The sequence below is a fragment of the Moschus berezovskii genome, chromosome 11 (genome assembly GCF_049115385.1).
Source record: "Moschus berezovskii isolate FMDL1 chromosome 11, NW_MosBer_1.0, whole genome shotgun sequence".
Lineage (NCBI taxonomy): Eukaryota > Metazoa > Chordata > Mammalia > Artiodactyla > Moschidae > Moschus > Moschus berezovskii.
The window spans coordinates 58,248,901-58,274,068 of NC_142470.1; the positions used below are offsets into that span (position 1 = coordinate 58,248,901).

At 49.8% G+C, this 25,168-nt stretch overlaps 1 protein-coding gene and 1 pseudogene across 8 annotated transcripts; both read right to left on the reverse strand.

The window, feature by feature from the left end:
- Nucleotides 1-200: 200 nt before the first annotated feature.
- Nucleotides 201-11,385, reverse strand: SFTPB (surfactant protein B). Of its 8 annotated transcripts, none has more exons than XM_088841338.1 (11): nt 11,231-11,385; nt 10,518-10,648; nt 10,002-10,073; nt 9,536-9,661; nt 8,030-8,182; nt 7,758-7,847; nt 3,926-4,109; nt 3,590-3,783; nt 2,700-2,780; nt 1,860-1,944; nt 418-555 (listed from the first exon to the last, which is right to left on the reverse strand). In XM_088841338.1, exons 1-10 carry the CDS (start codon nt 11,292-11,294, stop codon nt 1,882-1,884), a joined length of 1,158 nt encoding a protein of 385 aa, XP_088697464.1. In that variant the 5' UTR covers nt 11,295-11,385; the 3' UTR covers nt 418-555; nt 1,860-1,881. The 8 variants fall into 8 exon arrangements, with proteins under 8 accessions (XP_088697462.1, XP_088697460.1, XP_088697463.1 ...); XM_088841341.1 differs by having other exon boundaries at nt 3,926-4,040; nt 10,518-10,645; nt 11,231-11,361; XM_088841340.1 differs by having other exon boundaries at nt 10,518-10,645; nt 11,231-11,360.
- A 1,031-nt stretch (nt 11,386-12,416) lies between these two features.
- The window catches only part of LOC148776147 (putative G protein-coupled receptor 160), a 47,771-nt pseudogene continuing 35,019 nt past the window's right edge, over nt 12,417-25,168 (reverse strand).

A 25,168-nucleotide genomic window follows, 5' to 3' on the forward strand; every position in this document is an offset into this window, starting at 1 on the left:
AGTCACACATGGCTGAACAACAACCGTACAAAAAGATAAAAAGAAAACCCCCTTTTACATCTTAACAAAAAGCGACAGGAAAACACTTACATACGAACGCGCCCAATCACCTTCCACCAGGATTGAGCCCCGCTGTGCCCACTTTCAACCACACCAGGAATTTCCTGATATTTAAAAAAAGTTTAAGGATTTCACGTGTCTGTCTTTTCTGGGACTTTCTGTTTCCACTTTTTTATTCTTCTGAATTCTTAGTTTTGTGAAAGTGTTAGCAGAGTGATTGTAAAAGCTAGTATCTCATGCACATGGAGATGGGAGTGACGCCAGCACAGGATTCTCCCTCCGCTGTCCTCTTGATGCCAGGACTTGGAGAAGGACTGGGGGCCCACGACAAGGTCCCCTCAGCCCAGTGCTGGGGGTGCTGTGAGAGCTGGGCTGACTTTGGTGGGATGTGCAGGTGGCCCTGGGCCGGAAGCCCCATCTGCATTCCTTGTCCAGAAGATGAGGTCTTGGCCACCCCTCACTCCCAAAGTGGATGGAAGTGCCTCTGGTTCCAGGCTGTGGTCAGAGATAAGACATACCAGGCTGACCCAGGACTGAAGGCACAATCTGCGGGCCTGTGGCCTACCAGCCTCAGAGCCTTTGGAGGAAAGGAGATGAGGAAGGGGAGCATGGGAATGAAGCCCACCCTTCTTCTCAGTGTGGGCAGGGCAGGGAGACAGAGGTGGCGTCTTGTCATATGGAGAGTCCTGAAAACCACCTGACCCAGCTCCGCCTTTGTCACTGAGAAGAGTGAGGTCCAGAGAGGAGTGGTGTGTCTTGGCTGGGGACCCACGGCCAGGGGCTGGCAGAGTTCAGACCAGAGCCCAGGCCTTCTGTGTCAACCACTCCTCTTCCTGTTTCAATAGGGCTGGAAGGCCCAGCTCTTTCTGGCAGCTCCCTGACCCCCGCCCCCACCCCCTGGCCCCAGCAGCTGCCATCAATGGGGAGGGATGACATTAAACTTGTCTCTGGAGGGAGGGTCTGAATCGTCACAGACACTTCCTCCCCACCACCTCCCCCAGGGGCTCGTGATTCTCGAGGATCTCTGGAGCAGGCTGGACTTCCTTCCACCCACAGATGGCCCTGGGGCGTGAGCTTCAGTAGGGTTGTGGGGGGCTCACTGTTTTATTCACACCTCTAGCCCTTGTTCCGAGAATGTGGCCTGGTCACAGGTACTCATTGCATTGTAAAAAAACGAGTGAAAAGAGGTGAATGCATGACCTTCATGTTGGGGGTTTTGCTTTGGGCAGAACTGTGAAGTTGCCGGGTCTGTTCTCAGGGGCGCTTCCCTCTCCAGAAGCACCTGGCATGGAGGCTGCCTCTGACCCGCTCCTCTCTCCTAAGGGATCACCTCTAACCCAGTGACATTGAGGGAGAGAGGGAGGAATCTCAGGAAGAGTCAGGCGATGGAGGAGTTCCTGGCGTCTTTGGGGAGTAATGTCTGGTGTCCCCTGAGTTTCAGGAAAGGCAGGGCTTGGTGTAAGCACATTTGGTACTGAGGATCAGTGAGTGCAGAGGGTGGTCTGTGAGGGGAAAGCCATGGTCAGGCGCAGAAGCTCCCCTCTGGGTTGGGAGAGGGCCAGCAAGCTGGGAGCTGGGCCTGGCACTGAACGCCACGGGGATTCTGGGCAGAGGGGTGAGCGGATTTGAGAGTGGACAGTCAAGACGGCGCTGCTGGGGCCCTCAGGAGCCTTGAGTTCAGCCTGTGAGGAGGAGGATGGAAGATTGGAGGCTGCCTCTTCCTGCCTGGGGACAGAGGAGCCCCCCTCCCGGTGTGGGCAGGACCGTCCCCCCTCCCATCAGTGGGAGTCTGGACTCACCTGCCGTGGCTGTGCATTCCCATCAGAAGTGGGGGCTGTGGACACACTGGAGAGGACTGAACGGAGTTGCACATGTCCCCAGGGCCTGCCATGGGACAGTATTAGGGCCCTGACGTCTTGCACCCCTGATTCCCAGCTCTAAGAGGTTGGGGGGCTCCTCCCACCCCCGCAGGGGCAGCTCTCACTCCACCTGCCACCTGGTGAGAGCTCTTGGTGTGACGTTGTGGGTCCCTCAGGCCACCCTCCAAGCCACAGGCCTTCAGGGTTTGGAGCCAGAGGAGGGGCATACTTGCCCCAGGACACACAATTTGTACCCGCCCCCACCCCCACCAAGCACACACTGCTCAGTGAACAACCCCCATCCCAGAAAACACATCCAACCACACTCATTAAAGCTGCCCCTCCCTTCCATGTGCTCAGTCCCTTCAGTCCTGTTTGACTCTTTGCAACCCTCTGAACTATAGCCCGCCAAGCTCCTCTGTTCATGGGATTCTCCAGGCAAGAATACTGGAGTGGGTTGTTCTCCAGGGGATCTTCCCGACCCAGGGATTGAACCCAGATCTCCTGCATTGGCAGGCAGGTTCTTTACCACTAGTGTCACCTGGGAAGCCCCTTCCTTCCCATACTCCTCCCTTTTCATTCTTTTGTGGCTTTTTCTTGACTTCTCTGAGACTGCCTTGTCTATAGTAAAACATAGGAGGACACCTCCCAGCCGTGGGCCGGCACTCCTGGGGCTGCCCGGCACTGAGAACTATGGGCTGGAGCGGGGGGCCAGGGGCATCGGGGGGCACTCTGGGAGCTGAGGCAAGTCCTGGAACCAGCTGGCAGGGGTGAGCATACCTGGCAGGCCATGTGGGCATCCCAGCCGCTGGACACCAGAGTCTGCAGCCGGGGCGCGTGCTCCTCCACAAACCGCTCACACTGAGGGAGGAGGCAGACACAGGGCTGGGTGGACGCAGGCCCAGGGCAGGGCCCTCCTGCCTTACTGTCTGGCCTCCCCACTTGTGTGGATCACCTCAGAGCTCGCTGGGCCTGGTGTAGGTCCAGCCCTCGGCCCCCAGTGAGCAGCTCTGGCTGTGAGACTGAACAAGCCGCTGGGTGGAAATGGGGGTTTCCGTCAGGGAAACCAGGGACCTCAGAGATGGAGACTGAGGGGCAGGATCTTGGCCCCCTCCTCCCCTCCCCTCTCCATTTCAGTTCTGGAAGCCACCCTGAAGCTCATCTGGTCCTGGAGACCTGATGAGAGGAGCACCGTGTGGAAAGCGGCCTTCTCCAGGAGTCAGTCAGCCACCCACTCTCAGAGATCACCAGGGCTCCAGGACCCCAGGCCCAGGCCTCTTGCCGGTGGCTTGGTCCCCACTGAGTCACACCGGGAGGAGCCTTGGGGCAGGGACAGGACTGCGACCTGGAGAGGAGGCCAGGCCTTCTCTTGTTCAGCTGGCCCTGCATTACTCATCTCCTGGCAGATGGCCGGGCGTCTCTCCTGGTCCGTGAGGGAGGCCTGCTCGTCCTCCTGAGCCCATGCCCCTGGTCCAGAGACGTCTCCTGACCTTTTGCCCTAAGTTACGATGACGTCATTGTTTGGCCTGCGTTCTGTCTGCATCTGAGCACCTTAAGGGCAGAGGTCCAGCCCACTCTGTGTGTCTCTGTCTGGGAAACCTGTCTTGGACGCAACCCTCCACCTCGGGCAGCCCCTGGGTCCCAAGCCCCACTGCACGCCTGCCACTCACCTTTTGCCTGTCCAGCCAGGTGCCTAGGCAGGCCTGGCGCATTGCCTGTGGCATGGCCTGCTCACTGCTATTCCCTGCCTGGGTAGTCACAAACATGCAAAGCTGGCACTCAGAGTCTTGTGGCAGCCATTCTCCAGGCAGGGACCCCAGGGCAGGGAGGGCTTCTCCAGGCAGGGACCCCAGGGCAGGGAGGGCTAGAGAGAAAAAACAGCCACGTTCCTGTCCTCACTGGCGCAGCACAGGTGGACCCGAGAAGGGGAACGTCGTGTAGGGCTGTGGTGGGCAGGGGAGGGGATGGGAGCGGGTGATGGGCAGGGCCTAGGGCGGCAGGCTCACCTGGGCCCGGGCTGTCCTCGCTGGAGCACCGGAGGACGAGGCCGCAGACCAGCTGGGGCAGCATGCGGCCTAGCAGCGTGTCCAGGAGGATGGCAGTGTAGCGCTCAACCAGGCACTGGCAGATGCCGCCCACCAGCAGGGGGACCACGTGGCACACTTGGGCCACAGTCATGGCCAGTACACCCTGGGGTGGGGGCCGAGAAAGGACAGGGTGGGACCTTCCCCCGAAAGACCTGCTCAGGGTGCTTTGTAGACCTTCCCTGGAGGCCTTGGAGAATTATCGTGCTGTTTGCAGACAGACGCTGAACATCAGGGAGTCCAGGGGACTTGTCCAGAGTCACTGAGCTGGTGCGAGAACCAGGCCACAGGCCCCTACTCTGACTTCAAAGACTCTGGAATTGTTGAAATTCCAGAGTTTCCCAGAGAGGTGGACATTGCTCAGGCCACATGGCAGCCTGGGGTAGAGGCAGAACCAACCCGAGTCTTCTCCCTCTTGAGCCAGTGGTGCCATGCTTCCCCCACAGGTGGACAAGCTCCTGTCAGTGGCTCCCAGAGTCAAGGAGTCCCTGGTTTCAGGAGCCCCATGGGGAAGTAAGGAGTTCCCCCATCCCACCCCACCCTTGATTCCAAACACAACCTCCCTGCTGAAGAGCAAGGAGAGAGGATGCAGGCATGCTTTTTCCTCCGCTCCTTTATTCACTCAGCCAGTTCATGCAAAGGACTTTCATATGTGAAATAAGCTGCAAGGATCTACTGCGCATCTCAGGGAATATAGCCAATATTTTATAATAACTATAAATGGAGTGTAACCCTTGAAAGTTGTGAGTCTCTATATTGTACACTTGTGAGTTATATACTATTGCACATCAACTATGTTTGTGTGTGTGAGCCCAGCTGCTTCAGTCGTATTCGACTCTTTGCGACCCTACGGACTGTAGCCTGCCAGGTTCCTCTGTCCGTGGGATTACCCAGGCAAGAACACTGGAGTGGGTTGTCATTTCCTCCTCTAGGGGATCTTCTCAACCCAGGGATCGCACCTGCACCTCCTGCGTCTCTGGCATTGCAGGCAGATTTTTACTTGCTGAGCCATCAGGAAGCCTTGACCGATATGTGGCAGGTTGGTCTGGGCCCTGTTCCTGCCTGAAGCCCCTGCTGTCCCTCAGCATCAGGACGGCCAAGGAAGAAGCAGAAGAGGGGGACATGTATATTTTTCGGATGTGACACCTTCCAAATGACACATCTCACCACAAGGACCCATTTTGGTTGCATCAGATCCCACACTCGTCCTCTCCTCCCACTGTGATGAGGGACCCCAGCTCTGTCAGAGGCTGGCCATCTCCTTGTGCACAGGGTCCACCCTGCATCCCCTTCTGTTCTGCTTCGTTGCTTCTCCCTCTTGCCCTTCCCTTTCATCAGCATGTGAACATGCTAAAATAGCTTCTGTCATTAAAAACCCTCACCCATCTCAGGGCTTCCCTGGGGGTCCTCTGGCTAAGACTCTGTGTTTCCACTGCAGGGGCTGCGGGTTCAATCCCTGGTCAGGGAACTAAGATCCCACAGGCCAAAAAGTTAAAAAAACAAAACAAAAACCCAAAGTCTCACCCATCTTCTTTTCCCTTCCCAGAAAAACTTCAAGAAAGAGTTGTTGATACTGAATGCTGTAGTTCTGTCCCCGGAACTCCTCCAAAACAGCTTTCAAGGTCACCAGCAACCCCCCGGTCATGTCTTGTCGACTCCTCTGCAGATTTCACCCCAGTGACCACTCCCTCTACGCTGAAGTGCCTTCTTGTCTCAGGCTCCACATCCTCACACTGTGGTGTCCCCACCTCCCTGGCTGTCGCTCCTCAGGCTCTTTTGCTGGCTTTTTCCTCTTCCTCCTCCTGGTCCATCCCACATCCCTGGATTTAAATCTTGTCTGTAGCCACGACTTTCAGACTGACGTCTCTGGACCTGCCCAGTGATCTGGCAGGCTGCCTGCTCGTCGCCTCCTTCTGTATGTTATATAGGCGACTCAAACTTATCATGGCCAGGAAAGAAGTCCTAATTTTTCTGCCCAGACCTGTTTCTTCTCAAATCCACCCATCTCAGCGGGGGGTGGGGGCATTCCAAAGAGCCTGTCGCTCAAGCCAAGGTCCATAGAGTCATGGCTGACTCCCTACTCATCTTCACGCCCCTGGTCCCCTCCATCACCGAGTCCTGCGGAGCCCACCTCCCAGACAGACCCCAGTCCCCCTACTAGTTTCAGGCCCACTGTGCTTTCTGCCATGGTCTCCTAAGGATTCTCCTTGCTCTCATTCTTCCCTCCCTTCTGCCTGATACCATCTTCAAACACCAGGAGAGAGATCTTGCTAAAGTGTAAATCTGGTCATGGCTCCTCCTGCCTGAAACCCTTCCACAGCTGTGTACTGCCTTCATAAAAAAGCCCAGGGCTTTCCTGGTGGCTGAGTGGTAAAGAATCCATCTGCCAATGCCGGAACCACGGGTTCACTCCCTTCCCTAAGAAGATCCCACGTGCCTCGGAGCAACTAAGCCCATGTGCCACAGCTATTGAGCCCATGCTCCGCAACAAGAGAAGCCACCAAAATGAGAAGTCTGAGCACGCAACTAGAGAAAAGCCTGTGCAGAAACAGACCCACTGCCGCCAAAAACAAATAAATAAATAAAATTGTAAAAAAGAAGAAGCGGAACAAAGCCCAGTGTCCCTTCACCTGGCCTACCCTCTGCTCCCTTCTCAACCTCTCCCTGCAGGCTGCACGCTGCAGCCCAAGCTCATTCTGCTTAAGACCCTTTGCCCATTGGTCCTAGCCGTTCCCCAGGTCTCAACTTAACCTCAGGGAAGCTTCCTGACCAACCATCCCACCCCCATTTTCCTGTCACTGTTCCTTCCCTCATCTGTCTTAATTCTCGGCTCTGAACTCATCACTATCTGAAAAAAATCTCTCCCACTGCAATGCAGACTCAGGAGGGTGGACACACCCTTAGTGAGCAGGTGGCCATACTGGCCCCATCTGGAAGGGCCAACAGGGCAGGTCTGTCCTCACTTGGGCCCCATTTCAAGGCAAGGTCATCGGGTGATGGTCACTACAAAGTTTGGAAGACTCCGTGTTCAGGGTGGGCAGGGATGGAGTGAGTGTCCATCTAATTCTTCTTTTGTAAAATGAAAGCATCTTCGCTTGCTTTCTTCCTTCCCTCCTTTTCTCTCTCTTCTTTTCTTCCTTTCTCTTTCTCTCCCTTTCTTTCTCTCTCTTTTCCTTCCTTTCTTCCTTTCTCTCTTTTTCTTTCTTTCCCAGCCAATTTGGTACAGATTTTACTGGAACAATGTTTCACTTTGTTTCTGATACATACATATCCCAACCCTCAGGCTGAAGAGAAAACTTGAAAGCACCATTTCCACAAAGAGGACAGATTCTTTCCTGTATTTTGACACCTGGCATAGTGCCTGGAGGCCTTCCCTGGTGGCACAGAGGTAAAGAATCTGCCTGTCAATGCAGGAGACCTAAGAGACGCAGATTCAGTCCCTAGGTCAGGAAGATCCCCTGGAGAAGGGAATGGCAACCCACTCCAGTATTCTCGCCCAGAGAATTCTATAGACAGAAGAGCCTGGTGGGCTACAGTCCATGGGGTCGCAGAGTCGGACACGACTGAGTGACTGAGCACACACGCACAGTGCCTGGCACACAGGGAGGGCGTCACGACTGTTGAAGGAGCTCTAGTCCTGGCCTGAGGGCAGCGTGCCTCGCGTGGGAACAATCACAAATGGCCCCCCTCCTAACCTCTGAGGAAGGATAGGGGAAGTGGAGCAGTGGGGAACCCTGTGGCCTGGACGACTCACCTTGGGAATCACAACCTGGATCCGTTTGATCAGAGTCCGGCACAGCCAGCAGAAGGGGAGGGGGATGGGGAACCGCTGCTCGGAGAGGTCCTGGCGGAAGAATCACGCTGGAGGCAGGCTGGACAGCAGGCTCGCCTCCGTCTCCTCCTGCTCCCGCCTTAGGCCCTGTCTGTAGTTGCTGGTGCCCTTCTCGTCTCTGCCCCTCCCAAGTCAAGTGCTCCCAGCCTCCAGGGCCTCGGCTGTGGCCCTGGCGCTCTGGATCCCCACCTCACCTGTGTCTGAGGCCCAGGCTTGGCCTGGGGGGCCCCTGGCAGCAGGGGGAGGGCCACATTGTCCAGCAGAGAGCCCCATGGCTCTGGCCCCTTCCCTGGCTCTGGATGCCTGGGCTTGCATAGGCCCACATGCTGACAGATGAACTTCGGGTTCTAGGGCACAACACAGGGTGAGGGGGTGGTTAGGGTGGGGGAGGGAGCCCCACTGCTGCTTGGTCTGGCTCAAGGATTCAGATACCAGGCCACTGTCTTTGGCCTGGAATGAGGGGAGCAGGCTGGTTTGGGGTTGTGGTTTAAGATTCTGTGGAAGGGATGAGGGAGACCAAAGGCAGAGAGGGAGGTCATGTGGGGGCTTTGGGGCACTTGTCTGGGGATGTGTGTAAATGAGTGTGAGTGTGGATATTTGTGAGAATGAATGAGTATAAGTGCATGAGACTGTGTCTTTTGTGTGAGTATGCAGATGACGTGGGTTTGTTTTTTCTGGAGGAGAAACTCAAATTTTATTAGGCAAATTGTTATTCCTTTTGCATTCTCTGTAATAAGACTTTAGACCCACATGTTAAACTACATGGATGCTGCCTTTCCTTAATCAAGAATGTGAATTGTGGATTCAAAGGACAGAGGTCAAAATCAAAGCTTGACCAATTATTGTGTATCTTTGGGTATTTATGTGCTCAGTTATATCCATGGGACTGACTGTACCCCTCCAGGCTCCTCTGTCCGTGGAATTTTCCAGGCAAGAATACTGGAGTTTGTTGCCATTAACTACTCTAGGGGATCTTCCTGACCAGGGGATCAAACCTGTGTCTTGCATCTCCCGCGTTGGCAGGAAGATTTTTACCACTGGAACCACCAAGGCTTCCCTGGTGGCTCACTGGTAAAGAATTCACTTGCAATGCAGGAGACTGCGGTTTGATCCCTGGGTCAAGAAGTTCCCCTGGAGAAGGGAATGGCAACTCACTCTAGTATTCTTGCCTGGAAAATTCCATGGACAGAGGAGCCTGGTGAGCTGTAGCCCATGGGGTTGCAAAGAGTCGGACACAGCTAGGTGACTAAGGACACACATTCTTGGGTGTTAACTTCTCTGAAGCAGTTGTTGCAGGATTCCTTTAATTACAGTATTTTTAGGACTTAAAGCTTAGAGCCTACTCAGAGTTGGCACAAAGTAGAATTGGTTATTCTTGTGGGATGCTGTGAGTTTTACCTGAGACTGTGTGTCTGTAGTATGGATTTGTGACCCAGTGTATGTTTGTATGAAGAGTGTGAGGGTGTGTGTAGGTGTTTGTAAGTGTGCAGGCCCACTGTGTACAGCTTAGTGGGTGGGGCTGTGATCTGGGCACCAGCTGAGGGGCACTGAGTTTCCTGGACTGGGTGTGGGTAGGATGCACACTTGTATGTGTCTGTGTGTGTGTGCTGGGGTACCACATGTGGGGGAACTCTGGGAAAGGGCAAGCAAATGAGGGAGGCAGCTGGGAGACAGGCTGGAGGCGAGGTGGGCAGCCTCACCATCTGGCTCTGGAAGTGGTCAATGAGCAGAGGAAAGTAGGTGTCCAGCAGGTGGCGACACTGGGGCACCAAGAGTTTCAGCGGAAGGACATCGCACTCCTGCTCCAGGAATTTGCGCACTGTGTCCTGGGAGACAGGCCAGAGAGAGGACCGTTAGCCTGGCCTCTCTGAGGTCTGCCCCATCTGAGCCCCTGGACATGGGGCCACTGCCCAACTGACTGGTCACCTTTGCCCAGGGCCCTGGAGTTGGGAGGGTGCTAAAGGAGCTGTGTGGTTGGGCACAGGAAGGGTAGCTCCCCTTGGGAAAGACTGTGAAGCTGAGATCACTCCCCGAGCCCTCTCCCAACCAGGAGACCCGTGGTAAACCCAGGCATCACCCCCAGCCTGGAGATGCTCCTTTAAGAGGCTCACCTCTTCTTCCATCTCTTAACCTCCAAGCTTCAATTCAGGGTATGGGCCTCATTACCTGGAAAATGACCTCCTTGGCCATCTTGGTGAGGATGCGGGAGATGTTCTCACATTCCTGGCACAGGTCATCCTGAGGAGAGGGCCCCAAGGTGGAGCACGTGATGGGGGGCATGCTCCCAGCTCAGGTGGCTAAGGCTGACAGGGCACTCCAAGACACAGGCATGTGTCCACCCCATCCCAGTCATCCCATCCCATCCCATCCCACCCTGTCCATCCCATCCCATCCCATTCATTCCATCCCACTCATCCTACCCCATCCATCCCATTCCATCCCATCTTACCCCATCCCATCCAATCTCATTTATCCCATCCATCTCATCCCATCCCATTCCATCTCACCCCATCCATCCCATCCCATTCATCCCACCCCACCCTATCCATCATATTCTATCCCATTCCACTCCATCCCTTCCTATCCCTACAGGGGCTCCAATACATCAGGCACATCCAGAGTCTACCCAGAACTCTTTACCCCGAGCACTTTTGTCTCCCTACATCCTTGGGTAGTACTCACGGCTTCCACATGTCCCCAGACTTCCTGCAGGCAGTGCCCTAGGGCTCTGCACTGCAGTGCTTGCTCCAGACTTTGGCACCAGAACTTGGGGCCCTGGGCACAGGCCACGGAGTATGTGGTCCCAGCAGCTGCTGTTTGAAGTCAGAGCAACCTTGGGATCCATGACACACCTGGTGCACTGGCCTCCCCCAAACTCCACACCTAATTTTACTGGGATGCATGGCTGTTAAGCCTGCTAGTCAGACAGCTCTGGCTTCTCTTTCTCTGTGTGTGCATGCTAAGTTGCTTCAGTCGTGTCCGACTCTTTGAGACCCTTTGAACTGTAACACCCCCCCCGCAAGGTTTCTCTGTCCCCAGGATTATCCAGGCCTGAATACTGGAATGGGTTGCCATGCCCTTCCCCAGGGGATCTTCCTGACCCAGGGATCGAACCCATGTCTCTTGCATCTCCTACATTGGCAGGTGTGTTCTTTACTATAACATCGCCTGGGAAGCCCTCTACCTACTCTAGTGCCCACCAGCTGTGTGACCTTGGACCAGCCCTGGAATCTCTGAGTCAAGGCTCCCTCTTCTTTAAAATGAGGATAATGTCCAGACTAAGGATAATGCTTGGGACAGAGCCAGGGCTCAGTGAATGGTTGAGAAGTTTGCAGTGTCCCCTCCACACCTAGCTCCGGAGGGTGGGGAGGCAAGGGGAGGCTGGGGGGACTCACCAGTGCCTGGACCACAAAGTATGGGCAGCAGCAGCAGCCATGGCAGCAGGTGTGACTTGGCCATGACACCTCCACAGCCTGGACACCCTGCTTGGGGCGGGGGCCCTTATAGCTGGGGGCTGGGGTGTGGGGGCAGGGCTCTGTGGGAGCAGTGGTGACCTCAGTATTTGCCTTTGCCCTAGAGAGCCCTCCAGATGCTTTGATCCCCGCCTCTTCCCAGAAGTGACACTCCTGCCTGCCCCCCTGGCCACCCCCACCCTGCCGTATCCTGCCCGATGACCTTCCCTGCTCCCTTTGCCGCCCTCCCACCCCCAACACACACATTCTTCCTCTCAGGGGCCTGGACTCCCTCCCACCTGGGGCCTCTTGATCCTTCACATCCAATCCCATCTCCCTGGGTTACGGAAGGGAAACTGAGACAGGACCAGAGCAGCCGGGGTGACTCCCCTCCCTTCCCTACATGGAGCCTTTCTGGCCTCCTCTACTCTTGAGCAATGACTCTTAAGAGCTTCCTGCCTGGCTCTTGACCAGGGGTAAGCCCTGGAGGGGCGAGCCTGGAGATGGCCACCTACCACCACCCTCTCCTTATTCTTTCCTCCAGGAAACTCCTCTACTTCTCTGAGAACATGGCTGGCATTGGTCACAAGAGCGTTTACATGAAGCAAAGAGAAAAAAAAAAAAAAACAGTGTCCCAAGTATCTGAGACAAGGGGCACAGTTTGGCAGTTCAGGGGGAAGAAACTGTCTTTCGCAGTTGCCTGGTCAGGCCCCCCCTGGGCAGCGCACATCCAGGAATAAGCTGACCACCCATGAGGGGCAGACACGAGGGGTGAGAGCAGGCAGTCAGGCGCTGACTCGTGGCCACCACTGTGGCCACCAGTGTAGCTGAATCCTGGGGTGCCTTCTCCAGCAGAGGATCACGGGTGCTACTTCTGGCTTGGGCAGGTGGGAATCGGTACCACTGGACTCAGGATAGCCGAATGACTCTCAAGGTCGCACAGGGGTTCGGGCAGTTTCTGTTGGCCTCAAGCCCTCATCAGTATGACAAATGGTTGCTATCACGGGAGTCGACTGAGTGTATGTAAACGTGTGACAAAGATGGATCCCCATGATTTGCATTCCTCCCAAGAAGGTGGGACTGGTGAGTGTTTAACAGAGGGGTTGCCCTGGGCACACTCAGGACTGCCCTAGCTGCAGAGGGTGGGGGCTGCCTCCGGGGTGTTGGTCAGGGTATCTATCTTCTTGCTCACAGCATACCGCAAGGCAGGCTGGTTCAATGGGGAGGCTCAGGTTCATGCAGTCACTCTTGGTCCCAGGCCCATCCTTCCTCTTGTTCTACTGTTCCCCAGGGCTTGGGGTCCTCCCCTGGTTCCTCTGTATCTGGATGGCAGAAAGAAGGAGGGAGTTGAGGATCAGGCCTAAGAGTAGCCTTCATTTCTACTCCCAGTTCATGGGCCAGGACTCCATCACACTGTCCCACGTAATGGCGGGAAGGCTGGGAGACCCCAGGCTCCTGGGCGCCCAGGGGAATGGGCCCTGGGGCTGGACACAGGGCATTGTCTCAGCTCCATCATGCTGAACACAACACTGTGTGTTCTGGGGGGTTTTTTAGATAGTGTGTCCATGGCTCCCATCAAATCCTCAAAGAACCGCTCTCGCCGTCTGAGATAGCTCATGCTCTGTCTGTGGAGTATGTTTTTCTCTAAATAAATCTACTTCTTACCTTTCACTTTGTCTCTCACTGAATTCTGTCTGCAATGAGAAATCAAGAATCTGAGCTTCATTAAGTCCTGAAACTAGGCACTGTGATGCTTGCTGCTCTGGGCTCACATCTTCTTGACACGGTGACTCCAGACGAAGGGGAGTCTCTTCCAGGGTTCATGAATTAATCTCAGGGAAGCCTACATTTGGCTCTAATTATATCATATGTTTCCAAACCAATTGCTGTGGCAGGAGGATAAAGTTGGCCTAGGCAGCTTCTGGGGGTGAAGGGCAGGGAGAATTTCCATTTTACAAGGTGACCAAATGTCTCAGACAACCACCTTGAAGTAAAGTTGACTCACTGGAAAAGACTCTGATGCTGGGAGGTATTGGGGGCAGGAGGAGAAGGGGACGACGGAGAACGAGATAGCTGGATGGCATCACCGACTCGATGGACATGAGTTTGAGTGAACTCCGGGAGTTGGTGATGGACAGGGAGGCCTGGCGTGCTGTGATTCATGGGGTCACAAAGAGTCAGACACGACTGAGCGACTGAACTGAACTGAAAGATACTGAAACCCCTTCAAGCGGGAGAAGCTAACTCGTATGCTGCCCCTAAGCACATAGACGTCAGATAAGTTGGACCTGAAGATTAATGATGTGGACTCCCAATTGCTTCACCACAAACTCATCAGAAGAAAGTCCATGAGCTGCCTTTACTATGAATTGTATGTACAGTATGGATTGGGGGCAGGAGGAGAAGGGGATGACAGAGAATGAGATGGCTGGATGGCATCACCGACTCGATGGACATGAGTTTGAGTGAACTCCGGGAGTTGGTGATGGACAGGGAGGCCTGGCGTGCTGTGATTCATGGGGTCGCAAAGAGTTGGACACGACTGAGTGACTGAACTGAACTGATGAACCATTACTATAAAATTTCTCCAAGTTAAGACACATAGTTTTTGAGGCTGGAGCCCACTGTGTCCCCCTTTGCCTGGCAAAGTAATAAAGCTATTCTCTTCTACTTCAGCCCCCCTTCACCCCCAAATCCTCAAAGAGAGGTCCAGGTCACCACACTCTTTAGAGCTGCGATCCAAGAAGATAAAATAAACACACAAAACCAGTCATTGGCTGAGCTGCCCTGGCCCAGGGCAGGGGCGAGATTGTTGGCCTCATGGTCCCTGGGTGGGTCTCTGGTTTTTCTTGCTTTGATGTTACCTGCATCTCAATCTCTGATTAAAATTTTACTTCTCAGGGGTGGGAGGAGGGAGGAGTGGGTGGGCAGTTTGGGGTTAGTAGATGCAAACTATTATATATAGAATGGATGAAAAGCAAAATCCTACTGTACAGAACAGGGAACTGTCTTCAACATCCTGTGATAAACCACAATGGAAAACAATATAAAGAAGAATGTACACATGTGTATAACTCAGTCATTTTATTGTACAGCAGAAATTAACATGACATTGTAAATCAACTCTCCTTCAATGAAAAATAAATTTAAAAAGAGAAAAGAAACAAAAATAAATAAAAGGAAAAGAAAGAAAATAATATTGAGCTTCTACAAGGAGAGCCTGCATAGATGTGCTGTACAGCTAGTTGTCCTGACCCACCTATTTTTTTTTTTTTACCTATTTATTTTGTATTGAAGAATAGCCGATTAACAAACAAGGTTGTGATAGTTTCAGGTAAAGAGCAAAGGGACCCAGCCATATAAATACATGAATCCACTCTCCCCTAAACTCCCCTCCCATCTAGGCTGCAAAATGACATTGAGCAGAATTCCTTGCTGGTTGTCCATTTTAAACAGTGGTGTGTACATGACCATCCCAAACTCCCTAACTATCCCTTCCCCCTATCCCCCCCACCCACCCAAACCCTGAAACCACAAGTTTGTTCTCTAAGTCTGTGAGTCTCTCTATTTTGTAAGTAAGTTCATTTCTATCATTTCTTTTCACATTCCACATATAAGGGATGTCATACAATGTTTATCCTTCTCTGTCTGACTTATATCCTTCTCTGTCTGACTTATTTCACTCATCATGACACTCTCTAGGTCCAGCCATGTTGCTGCAAATGGCATTATTCCATTCTTTTCAATGGCTTAGTAATATTCCATTGTATATATATATATACCACATCTTCTTTATCCATTCCTCTGTCGATGGACATTTAGGTTGATTCTGTGTCTTGGCTATTGCAAACAGTGCTGCAATGAACACTAGGGTGTATGCATCCTTTTGGATCATGTTTGTCTCTAGATATATGCCCAGGAGTGGGATTTCAGGGTCACACAGAAGCTCTATGTTTAGTTTTTTAAGGAACCTCAATACTGTTCTTCATAGTGGCTGTAACAGCTTACAGTCCCACTAAGATGGGCTCAATAAAGGAAAGAAATGGTAGGGACCTAACAGAAGCAGAAGATATTAAGAAGAGGTGGCAAGAATACATAGAAGAACTATACAAAACAGATCTTCACGACCCAGATAATCACGAGGTTGTGATCACTCACCTAGAGCCAGACATCCTGGAATGTGAAGACAAGTGGGCCTTAGGAAGCATCACTATGAACAAAGTTAGTGGAGGTGATGGAATTCCAGTTGAGCTATTTCAAATCCTGAAAGATGATGCTGTGAAAGTGCTGCACTCAATATGCCAGCAAATTTGGAAAACTCAGCAGTGGCCACAGGACTGGAAAAGGTCAGTTTTCATTCCAATCCCAAAGAAAGGTAATGCCAAAGAATGCTCAAACTACCAAACAGTTTTACTCATCTCACATGCTAGTAAAGTGATGCTTAAAATTCTCCAAGCCAGGCTTCAGCAATATGTGAACCGTGAACTTCCAGATGTTCAAGCTGGTTTTAGAAGAAGAACCAGAGATCAAATTGCCAACATCCGCTGGATCATGGTAAAAGCAAGAGAGTTCCAGAAAAACATCTATTTCTGCTTCATTGACTATGCCAAAGCCTTTGACTGTGTGGATCACAATAAACTGTGGAAAATTCTGAAAGAGATGGGAATACCAGACCACCTGACCTGCCTCTCGAGAAACCTGTTGCAGGTCAGGAAGCAACAATTAGAACTGGACATGGAAGAACAGACTGGTTCCAAATAGGAAAAGGAGTACGTCAAGGCTGTATATTGTCACCCTGCTTATTTAACTTATATGCAGAGTACATCATGAGAAATGCTAGGCTGGAGGAAGCACAAGCTGGAATCAAGATTGCCGGGAGAAATATCAATAACCTCAAATATGCAGATGACACCACCCTTATGGCAGAAAGTGAAGAGGAACTCTAAAGCCTCTTGATGAAAGTGAAAGAGGAGAGTGAAAAAGTTGGCTTAAAGCTCAACATTCAGAAAACGAAGATCATGGCATCAGGTCCCATCACTTCATTGCAAATAGATGGGGAAACAGTGGAAACAGTGGCCGACTTTATTTTTTTGGGCTCCAAAATCTCTGCAGATGGTGACTGCAGCCATGAAATTAAAAGATGCTTACTCCTTGGAAGGAAAGTTATGAACAACCTAGACAGCATAATAAAAAGCAGAAATATTACTTTGCCAACAAACATCCATCTAGTCAAGGCTATGATTTTTCCAGTGGTCATGTATGGATGTGAGAGTTGGACTATAAAGAAAGCTGAGTGCTGAAGAATTGATGCTTTTGAACTGTGGTGTTGGAGAAGACTCTTGAGAGTCCCTTGAACTTCAAGGAAATCCAACCAGTCCATCCTAAAGGAGATCAGTCCTGGGTGTTCATTGGAAGGACTAATGCTGAAGCTCAAACTCCAATACTTTGGCTACCTGATGCGAAGAGCTGACTCATTTGAAAAGACCCTGATCCTGGAAAAGATTGAGGGCAGGAGGAGAAGGGGACGACAGAGGATGAGATGGTTGGATGGCATCACCGACTCGATGGACAAGGGTTTGGGTGAACTCCGAGAGTTGGTGATGGACAGGGAGGCTTGGCGTGCTGTGATTCACGGGGTCGCAAAGAGTCGGACACGAATGAGCGACTGAACTGAACTGAACTGACTGTGTACGAGGGTTCCTTCTCTCTACATCCTCTCTGGCATTTATTGTTTGTGGATTTTTTGGTGGTAGCCATTCTAGCTGATGTGAGGTGATAGCTCATAGTGTTTATTTGTATCTCTTTAGTATTTAGTGATGTTGAACATCTTTTCACGTGACTCTTGGCCATCTGTATGTCTTCTTTTTTTTTAAGTAACAAATTATTTTGATTTTATGATTTTTTTCATTTAGTTAATTAATTAACTTTTGGCTGTGCTGGGTCTTTGTTGCTGTGTGGGCTTTCTCTAGTCGTGGCCAGCAGGGGCTATTCTCTATTAATAGTTGCGGTGTGAGGGCTTCCCATTGTGGTGGCTTCTCTTCTTGCAAAGCTTGGGCTCTAGGGTGCTCGGGCTCAGTAGTTGTGGTGCATGGGCTTGTTTGCTCTGCTGCCGGCATCTGGGATCTTCCCGGATCAGGGATTGAACCCGTGTCTCCTGCATTGGCAGGCGGGTTCTTTACCACCAAGCCACCAGGTAAAGCAGCAATGAAATAGTATGTGGCCATATGAAGGAATAAAATTCTGATGTATGCTACAACATAGATGAACTTTAAAGACAGGATGCTCAGTGAAATGTCAGACACAAAAGGACAAATAATGTATGATTTTATTTATATGAAATTACTACAGCAGTCACATTCATAGACAGAAAGTAGAATGGTGGTTGCCAGGGGCCAAGGGGAGAAAAAATGGGGAGTTAATGTTTAATGGGGACATAATTTCAGCTTTGCAAGATGAGAAAATGCTGGAGGTGGACGGTGGTGATGGTTATACAATATTGTGAATGTACTTAATGCTGCTGAACTATATGCTCAAGATTGTTACAGTGGGACTTCCAGTGGTTAAAACTCCTCATTTCCAGTTTGGAGGGAGCAGGTTCAATCTCTGGTCAGGGAATAAAGACTGCTAAAATGGTAAATTTAATGTTTTACCCCAAGTAAAAAGAAATGGGGTGGGGTGGAGAGAAGAGACGGGGAGGAATAAGTCAGGCTGGAGGATAGAAAAACTGCTTTCCTTTTCTTTTTATCTGTGACTCCGCTGCATGTGGGATCTTAGTTCTCTGACCGTGGATCAAACCTGTACCCCCTGCAATGGAAGAACAGAGTCTTAACTACTGGACTTCCCTGATTTTCTTTCTTTCTCTTTGTCTTTTGTTTTCATCTTTTTTTCCCCCTGTTTTGCTTTTGATTGTGAGAAACATAAGGCTCCAAAGTGGGGACGTGAGAGCCTTCAAAGCTGAGACCCAAGAGGATCAGCCAAGTGTTGTTACAGGTTGCATATTAAAATCACTTTTATATCCTCTGAGAGATGAAAGTGAAGAGGAGAATTCCTATCAATTCCTTTTGTGGTTTCAGGCTGCACTTTCCCAACATTGCTCTGGGAGTGACTCATCAAAGTCTGTGACTCTCCTCCCCTCTCCCACCTCTGTTCTTTTATGGGGTGTGCTTTTTAAATTAATTAATTAATTTCTTTCTTTATTTTTCACTGGGCTGGGTTTTTGTTGCTGCGCGCGGACTTTATCTAGTTGTGGAGAGCAGGGCCTACTCTCTAGTTGCAGTGTTTGGGCTTCTCATTGTGTTTGCTTCTCCTGATGATGAGGATCACAGACTCTAGAATACAGTTCAGTTTAGTCACTCAGTCGTGTACGACTCTTTGCGACCCCATGAATCACAGCACGCCAGGCCTCCCTGTCCATCACCAACTCCTGGAGTTCACTCAAACTCATGTCCATCGAGCTGGTGATGCCATCCAGCCATCTCATTCTCTGTCGTCCCCGTCTCCTCCCGCCCCTAATCCCTCCCAGCATCAGAGTCTTTTCCAGTGAGTCAGCTCGTCGCATGAGGTGGCCAAAGTATTGCAGTTTCAGCTTTAGCATCAGTCCTTCCAATAAACACCCCGGATTGATCTCCTCTAGAATGGACTGGTTGGATCTCCTTGCAGTCCAAAGGACTCTCAAGAGTCTTCTCCAGCACCACAGTTTAAAAGCATCAATTCTTCGGCGATCAGCTTTCTTCACAGTCCAACTCTCACATCCATACATGACCACGGGAAAAACCATAGCCTTGACTAGACGGACCTTGGTTGGCAAAGTAATGTCTCTGCTTTTTAATATGCTATCTAGGTTGGTCATAACTTTCCTTCCAAGGAGTAAGCATCTTTTAATTTCATGGCTGCAATCAGCATCCGCAGTGATTTTGGAGCACCCCAAAATAAAGTCTGACACTGTTTCCACTGTTTCCCCATCTATTTCCCATGAAGTGATGGGACCAGATGCCATGATCTTAGTTTTCTGAATGTTGAGCTTGAAGCCAACCTTTTCACTCTCCTCTTTCACTTTCATCAAGAGGCTTTTGAGTTCCTCTTCACTTTCTGCCATAAGGGTGGTGTCATCTGCATATCTGAGGTTATTGATATTTCTCCTGGCAATCTTGATTCCAGCTTGTGCTTCTTCCAGCCCAGCATTCCTCATGATGTACTCTGCATAGAAGTTAAATAAGCAGGGTGACAATATACAGCCTTGACGTACTCCTTTTCCTATTTGGAACCAGTCTGTTGTTCCATGTCCAGTTCTGACTGTTGCTTCCTGATCTGCATACAGGATATAAGGGCTCAATAATTCTGATGTACAAAGTTAGTTGCCCTGTGGCCTATGGGATCTTCCCAGACCAGGGATTGAACCCCTGTTCCCTGCATTGAAAGGCAGATTATTAACTGCTGGACCATCAGGGAAGTCCTAGTGGAATGTATTTGAATGTAGCTTCTGGGTTTGGAGTAGAACCCATGGGAGAAAACAAGGCAAATGCCATGTCTCCCGGCACAGCCTTTTCTTTTTTCTTCTTCTTCTTCTGCTGCTAAGTCGCTTCAGTCGTGTCCAACTCTATGTGACCCCATAGACAGCAACCCACCAGGTTCCTCTGTCCCTGGGATTCTCCAGCCAAGAATACTGGAGTGGGGTGCCATTTCTTTCTCCAGTGCATGCGTGCATGCTAAGTACTTACGCTTCAGTCGTGTCTGACTTTGTGTGACCCAGTGGACAGCAACCCAACAGGCTCCCCTGACCACAGGATTCTCTAGGCAAGAATACTGGAGTGGGTCGCCATTTCCCTTTTTCTTCTATCTACTTACTTTATATTATTTTGTTGGCTGCACATCATAGCATGCAAGATCTTAGTTCCTCCACCAGGGATTGAATCTGCACCCTTTCCAGTGAAAGTGTGGAGTCTTAACCACTGAACCATCAGGGAAGTCCCAGCACAGTTTTTTCCTGTGTTTTATTTTCTTTTAAAAGAAGAAATTAATTTATGTGGGAGAGGGAAAAAGAGGGAGGGAGGGCAATGGAACTTGAAGTTTAGAAAGAACTTTCATTTGTTCATTCATTTGACCAAAGAACAATTAATGATCTGGGAGCTTAAACCGCCACTGCCTTCCCAGACACCAGGGTGAGCTCAGGAAGTCCTGAGATACAGAGAGTGGAGGAGACTTTGTAAGGGCCGAGATTCTCGCAGTAACTGGAAGGGAGGGATGTGGGAAGTTCAAGTTATTATGCTGGCATTGACTCCACTTTTAAGCCTGTGTTGTGATGACTTGGGGCTTCCCTTGTGGGTCAGACAGTAAAGAATCTGCCTGCAATGCAGGAGACATGGGTTTGATCCTTGGTTCAGGAAGATCCCCTGGAGAAGGGAATGGCTACCCACTCCAGTATTCTTGCATGGAGAATCCCGTGGACAGAAGAGCCTGGTGGGCAGTCCATGGGGTCACAAAGAGTGGGATGTAACTGAGCAACTAAACATGGGATGACTTGAAGAAATAATAACTCTATTATTTCACTGAATTAAGGGGACTTCCAAAGTGGCATAGCGATAAAAGAATCCACCTGCCAATGCAGGAAATGTAAGAGACACATCCTCGATCCCTGGGTCAAGAAGATCCCCTGGTGTAGGAACTGGCAAACCATTCCAGTATTCTTGCCTGGAAAATTCCATAGACAGATGAACCTGGCAGGCCACAGTCCATGGGATCACAAACAGTCAGAAACAACTGAGTGAGCACACACACACACTGAATTAAGAAAGATATGGTGATACATAACTGGCAATGTGTCAGGTACCGTTCTAGGCACTGGAGATGCATCTGTGAATAAACTCAGTATCGTTCTTACCTTCAAGGAGCTTCCCACCCAACGGGTGCTGTTTAGGGAGCCAGGTGTTTGTATCTCTCATTGAACCCTGGGCCCTGGGGGCAGGAATCTTGTCTAATTCCTATCAGTGCTCTCAACAGCACCCCTGATGAGGCTCTGTTCTTAGTGTGTGCACAAACATACTTCCTGAATAGGTGGTCCTGATGCAGAAATCCTGCTCAGGATGTTAGCATTTTACACACAACCTCTTTCAGCATGGCACTGCTGTTAGATTCAGAAACTAGAAATATGAGGGCATAGGAGGAACTAAAATCACAGACTTTCTTTTTCTAATTTTTTTAAGCATCCTCTCATTCTCTCTTTTTAAAAATTGAAGTATAGTTAATTTACAATATTATGTTAATTTCTGCTAAATCACAGGTTTTCTTTCTTTATTTTTTTTCCACTTGACTGGCTATTTTTAAAAAAAGCTGGAGTATAATCGCTTTACAGTGTTGTGCTAGTTTCTTCTATACAACAAGATGAATCAACTATATGTCTACATATATCCCCTCTCTCTTGAGCTTTCATCCCATCCTACCCCGCCATCCCACCCTTCAGGTCATCACAGAGCACCAAACTGAGTTCACTGTGCTATACAGCAGCTTCCTGCTAGTTACTGATTTTACACATGATACTGTACATGTCAATCCTAATCTCCCAGTTCACCCCACCCTCCCCTTCCCCCTCAACATATGTCCACATGTCTGCTCTCTGCATCTGTTCTCTTCCTGCCCTGGTTCAAATAGGTTCACCCATACCATTTTTCTAGATCCCACATGCATGTGTTAATATACAGTATTTGTTTTGCTCTTTCTGACTTCCTTCACTCTGTATGACAGACTAGCTCTATCCGTGTCTCTATGAATGACCCAACTTTGTTCTTCACAGGCTTTCTTAAAGCTAGCAAAGTAAGATTTTTACTTTGGGGAGTATTTTTGTTATTTTTGTGTTCATGAATTAATTTCTGTGTGCGAAAATGCTTGTATCAGGTATTTTTATACAGCAAACAACATAGAACTTGATTCAAACTGACTTAAGAAAAGAAAAATTTGGGCTCATGTAACTGAAAAGTCCAGAAATAGATGAAGTAGTTGAAGGCAAAGCTTGATCCAGAATCTCAAATCATATCACCAAGATCTGGCTTTTCTCCCTTCCTTCCTCTGCTTTCTGGGTGCCACAGTCTCACCGCACACTGTCTGGGCAGGGAGTGGGGCTCTGCTGGAAGCTCTGGTGGTGGTCAGAAGAAGCCTTTCTTCTCTGAAACCACAGCAATTATCTTATATTGTGTGTGCGTGCTCAGTTGCTAAGTTATGCCTGACTCTTTGTGACTCCGTGTACTGTAGCCAGCCAGGCTCCTCTGTCCATGGGATTTCCCAGGCAAGAATACTGGTGTGAGTTGTCATTCCCTTCTCCAGGGGGTCTTCCCACCCAAGGATCGAACGCTTGTCTCCTGCATTGCAGGCAGATTCTTTACCACTGAGTCATCTGGGAAGAAAGGCTGAAATTGGGATACATCCCACCCCTGAGCCCATCACTGTGCCATGAAAATGGGACACAGTGATTGGTTGGGAAGAGTCAGGCTCTGTCCTGGCAGATAACTGAAGTGACAGGGGACAGGGTCCTCAAATTCATAATAGTGACACAAAAGGAAGACAGCAGATACTGAGAGGAAACCCTGATAACTGTATTTCTTCACACATCAGGAGCCTCAAGCTCAGGAAATTATGACCATGAATCTCCAAAGCTTAGTGGTTTAAGACCACAGAGGTCTGTTTCATGTTCAAGTTCATGTGCATGGTGGGTGGCAAAGGGCCAGCTCATCACAGCTCCCCCTCCGGGGTACAGGCTGACACAGAGCACCATCTTGAACATTTTCACTCACCATGCCAGGAAAAGAGAACCCTGAGGATTTCACACTGGCTGGCAAATACTCCAGCTCAGAAAGGAACACATTTGACCTCTTGTTGTTGTTGTTGAGTCACTAAATTGTATCCAGCTCTTGGTATCTCCCTGGATTACAGCATGCCAGGCTCCCCTGTCCTTCATTATCTCCCAGAGTTTGCTCAAACTCATGTTCATTGAGTTCGTGATGCCATCCAACCATCTCATCCTCTGTAACTACCTTCTCCTCCTATTCTTAGTCTTTCCAGCATCAGGGTCTTTTCCAGTGAGGTCTCTTCACTTCGGTTGACCAAAGTATTGGAGCTTCAGTTTCAGCAACAGTCCTTCCAATTAATACTAAGGGTTGGCTTCCTTAAGAATTGACTGGTTTGATCTCCTTGCAATCCAAGGCACTCTCAAGAGTTTTTCCCAGCACCACAATTTGAAAGCAACAGTTCTTTGGCACTAAGCCTTCTTTATGGTCTGATTCTCACATCCATACATGACTACTGGAAAAACCATAGATTTGACTATATGGACATTTGTGGCAAACTGATGTCTCTGCTTTTTAATATGCTGTCTAGGTTTATCATAGCTTTTCTTCCAAGGAGCAAGCATCTATTAATTTCACGGTTGCAGTCACCATCTGCAGTGATTTTGGAGCCCAAGAAAATAGATGTGAGAGTAAGACTATAAAGAAGGCAGGGCACCAAAGAATTGATACTTTCAAATTGTGGTACTGGAGAAGACTCTTGAGAGTCCCTTGGACAGCAAGGAGATCAAACCAGTCAATCCTAAAGGAAATCAACCCTGAATATTCATTAGAATGACTGTTGTGAAGCTGAAGCTCCAATACTTTGGCCACCTGATGAGAAGAGCCGACTCACTGGAAAAGACCCTATGCTGGGAAAGATTGAGGGCAGGAGGAGAAGGGGGCGACAGAGGATGAGATGGTTGGATGGCATCACAAACTTGATGAACATGAGTTTGAGCAAACTCTGAGATATAGTGAAGGACAAGGAAGCCTGATGTGCTGTAGTCCGTGGGTAACAAAGAGTCAGATATGACTTAGCAACTGAACAACAACTAATAAGCTGGTGCTGAAGACAATGTTCCATTGGTCAGGGGCTTCTGGGAGGAAAATGGAGACAGATTAATGAAGGACATTGACTGAGAGGATGCACTGTGAACCCCACTGGCTCAGATGGACAGGGGAAGTGGTGCAAAGGATGAGCATTCATCCTTCTATTAATTTATCACCTCTAACACTGATCTACTCTTCAAAACTTCAGCCACGTGCTTGTTGACCACAGAGTTGGCAGTTTAAACCACAGGGTTATGAGGACAAAACTCTGTGTGTGTGTGTGTATACCACAATTTCAGGGTCCACTGAAGACACAGAGGACACGGTGCAGGTCCAGAGAAGCCTGTCTTTGACAGAGTTCATTAGACCCTACCCAATTCTCCTCTCTTCTCTGCGAGGATTACTGGGATTATGAAAGTTGGGTCAGTCAGTGTTCAATGCCAGAAAGAGAAAAATCCCAGGTAGTTTGAGAGTAGGGGACTTAACACAGGGATTTGGGTCCTTAAAAATGGTTGTGGGACTGAAGAAGCAGGTTCAGAAATGGGCTTCAAGGAATACTCCTGGAACTTTAAGAACTTGCCCTCAACAATTGTTTCTGAAGACAATTTCAAACTGGTTCGACAGCTCAGAGTTCAAGAATACACATTCAAAACTGCCATCAGAGATTGGAAAGCCAATTTAAGAAGACTTCTGGTACTGGAAATGCTCCTGCCCCCAAATGTCACGCTTCCATGGCCTTGCTTGCCAGCAGCCAAAATAGTCAAAAGAGAATAGAGAGATGGTCTTGGGGTCAGCGTCCCAAATCCATGTCAGTGCATCTAATTGTAGACATGGTTTCACACCCAGACCGAAGTTGCAATGAATTCTGGTAAGTGTTGGTGTAACTTTCCAACCTCTTCAGGTTAAAAGAAGGAAAAACAGAATGTGAGAGAGTCTAACCGTAATAGCCACCCAAAGGTGTCTTTGTCTGGTTTTCCTCTCTCACATTTATATTTTGAGTGGTAAGCTGCTGCTGAGA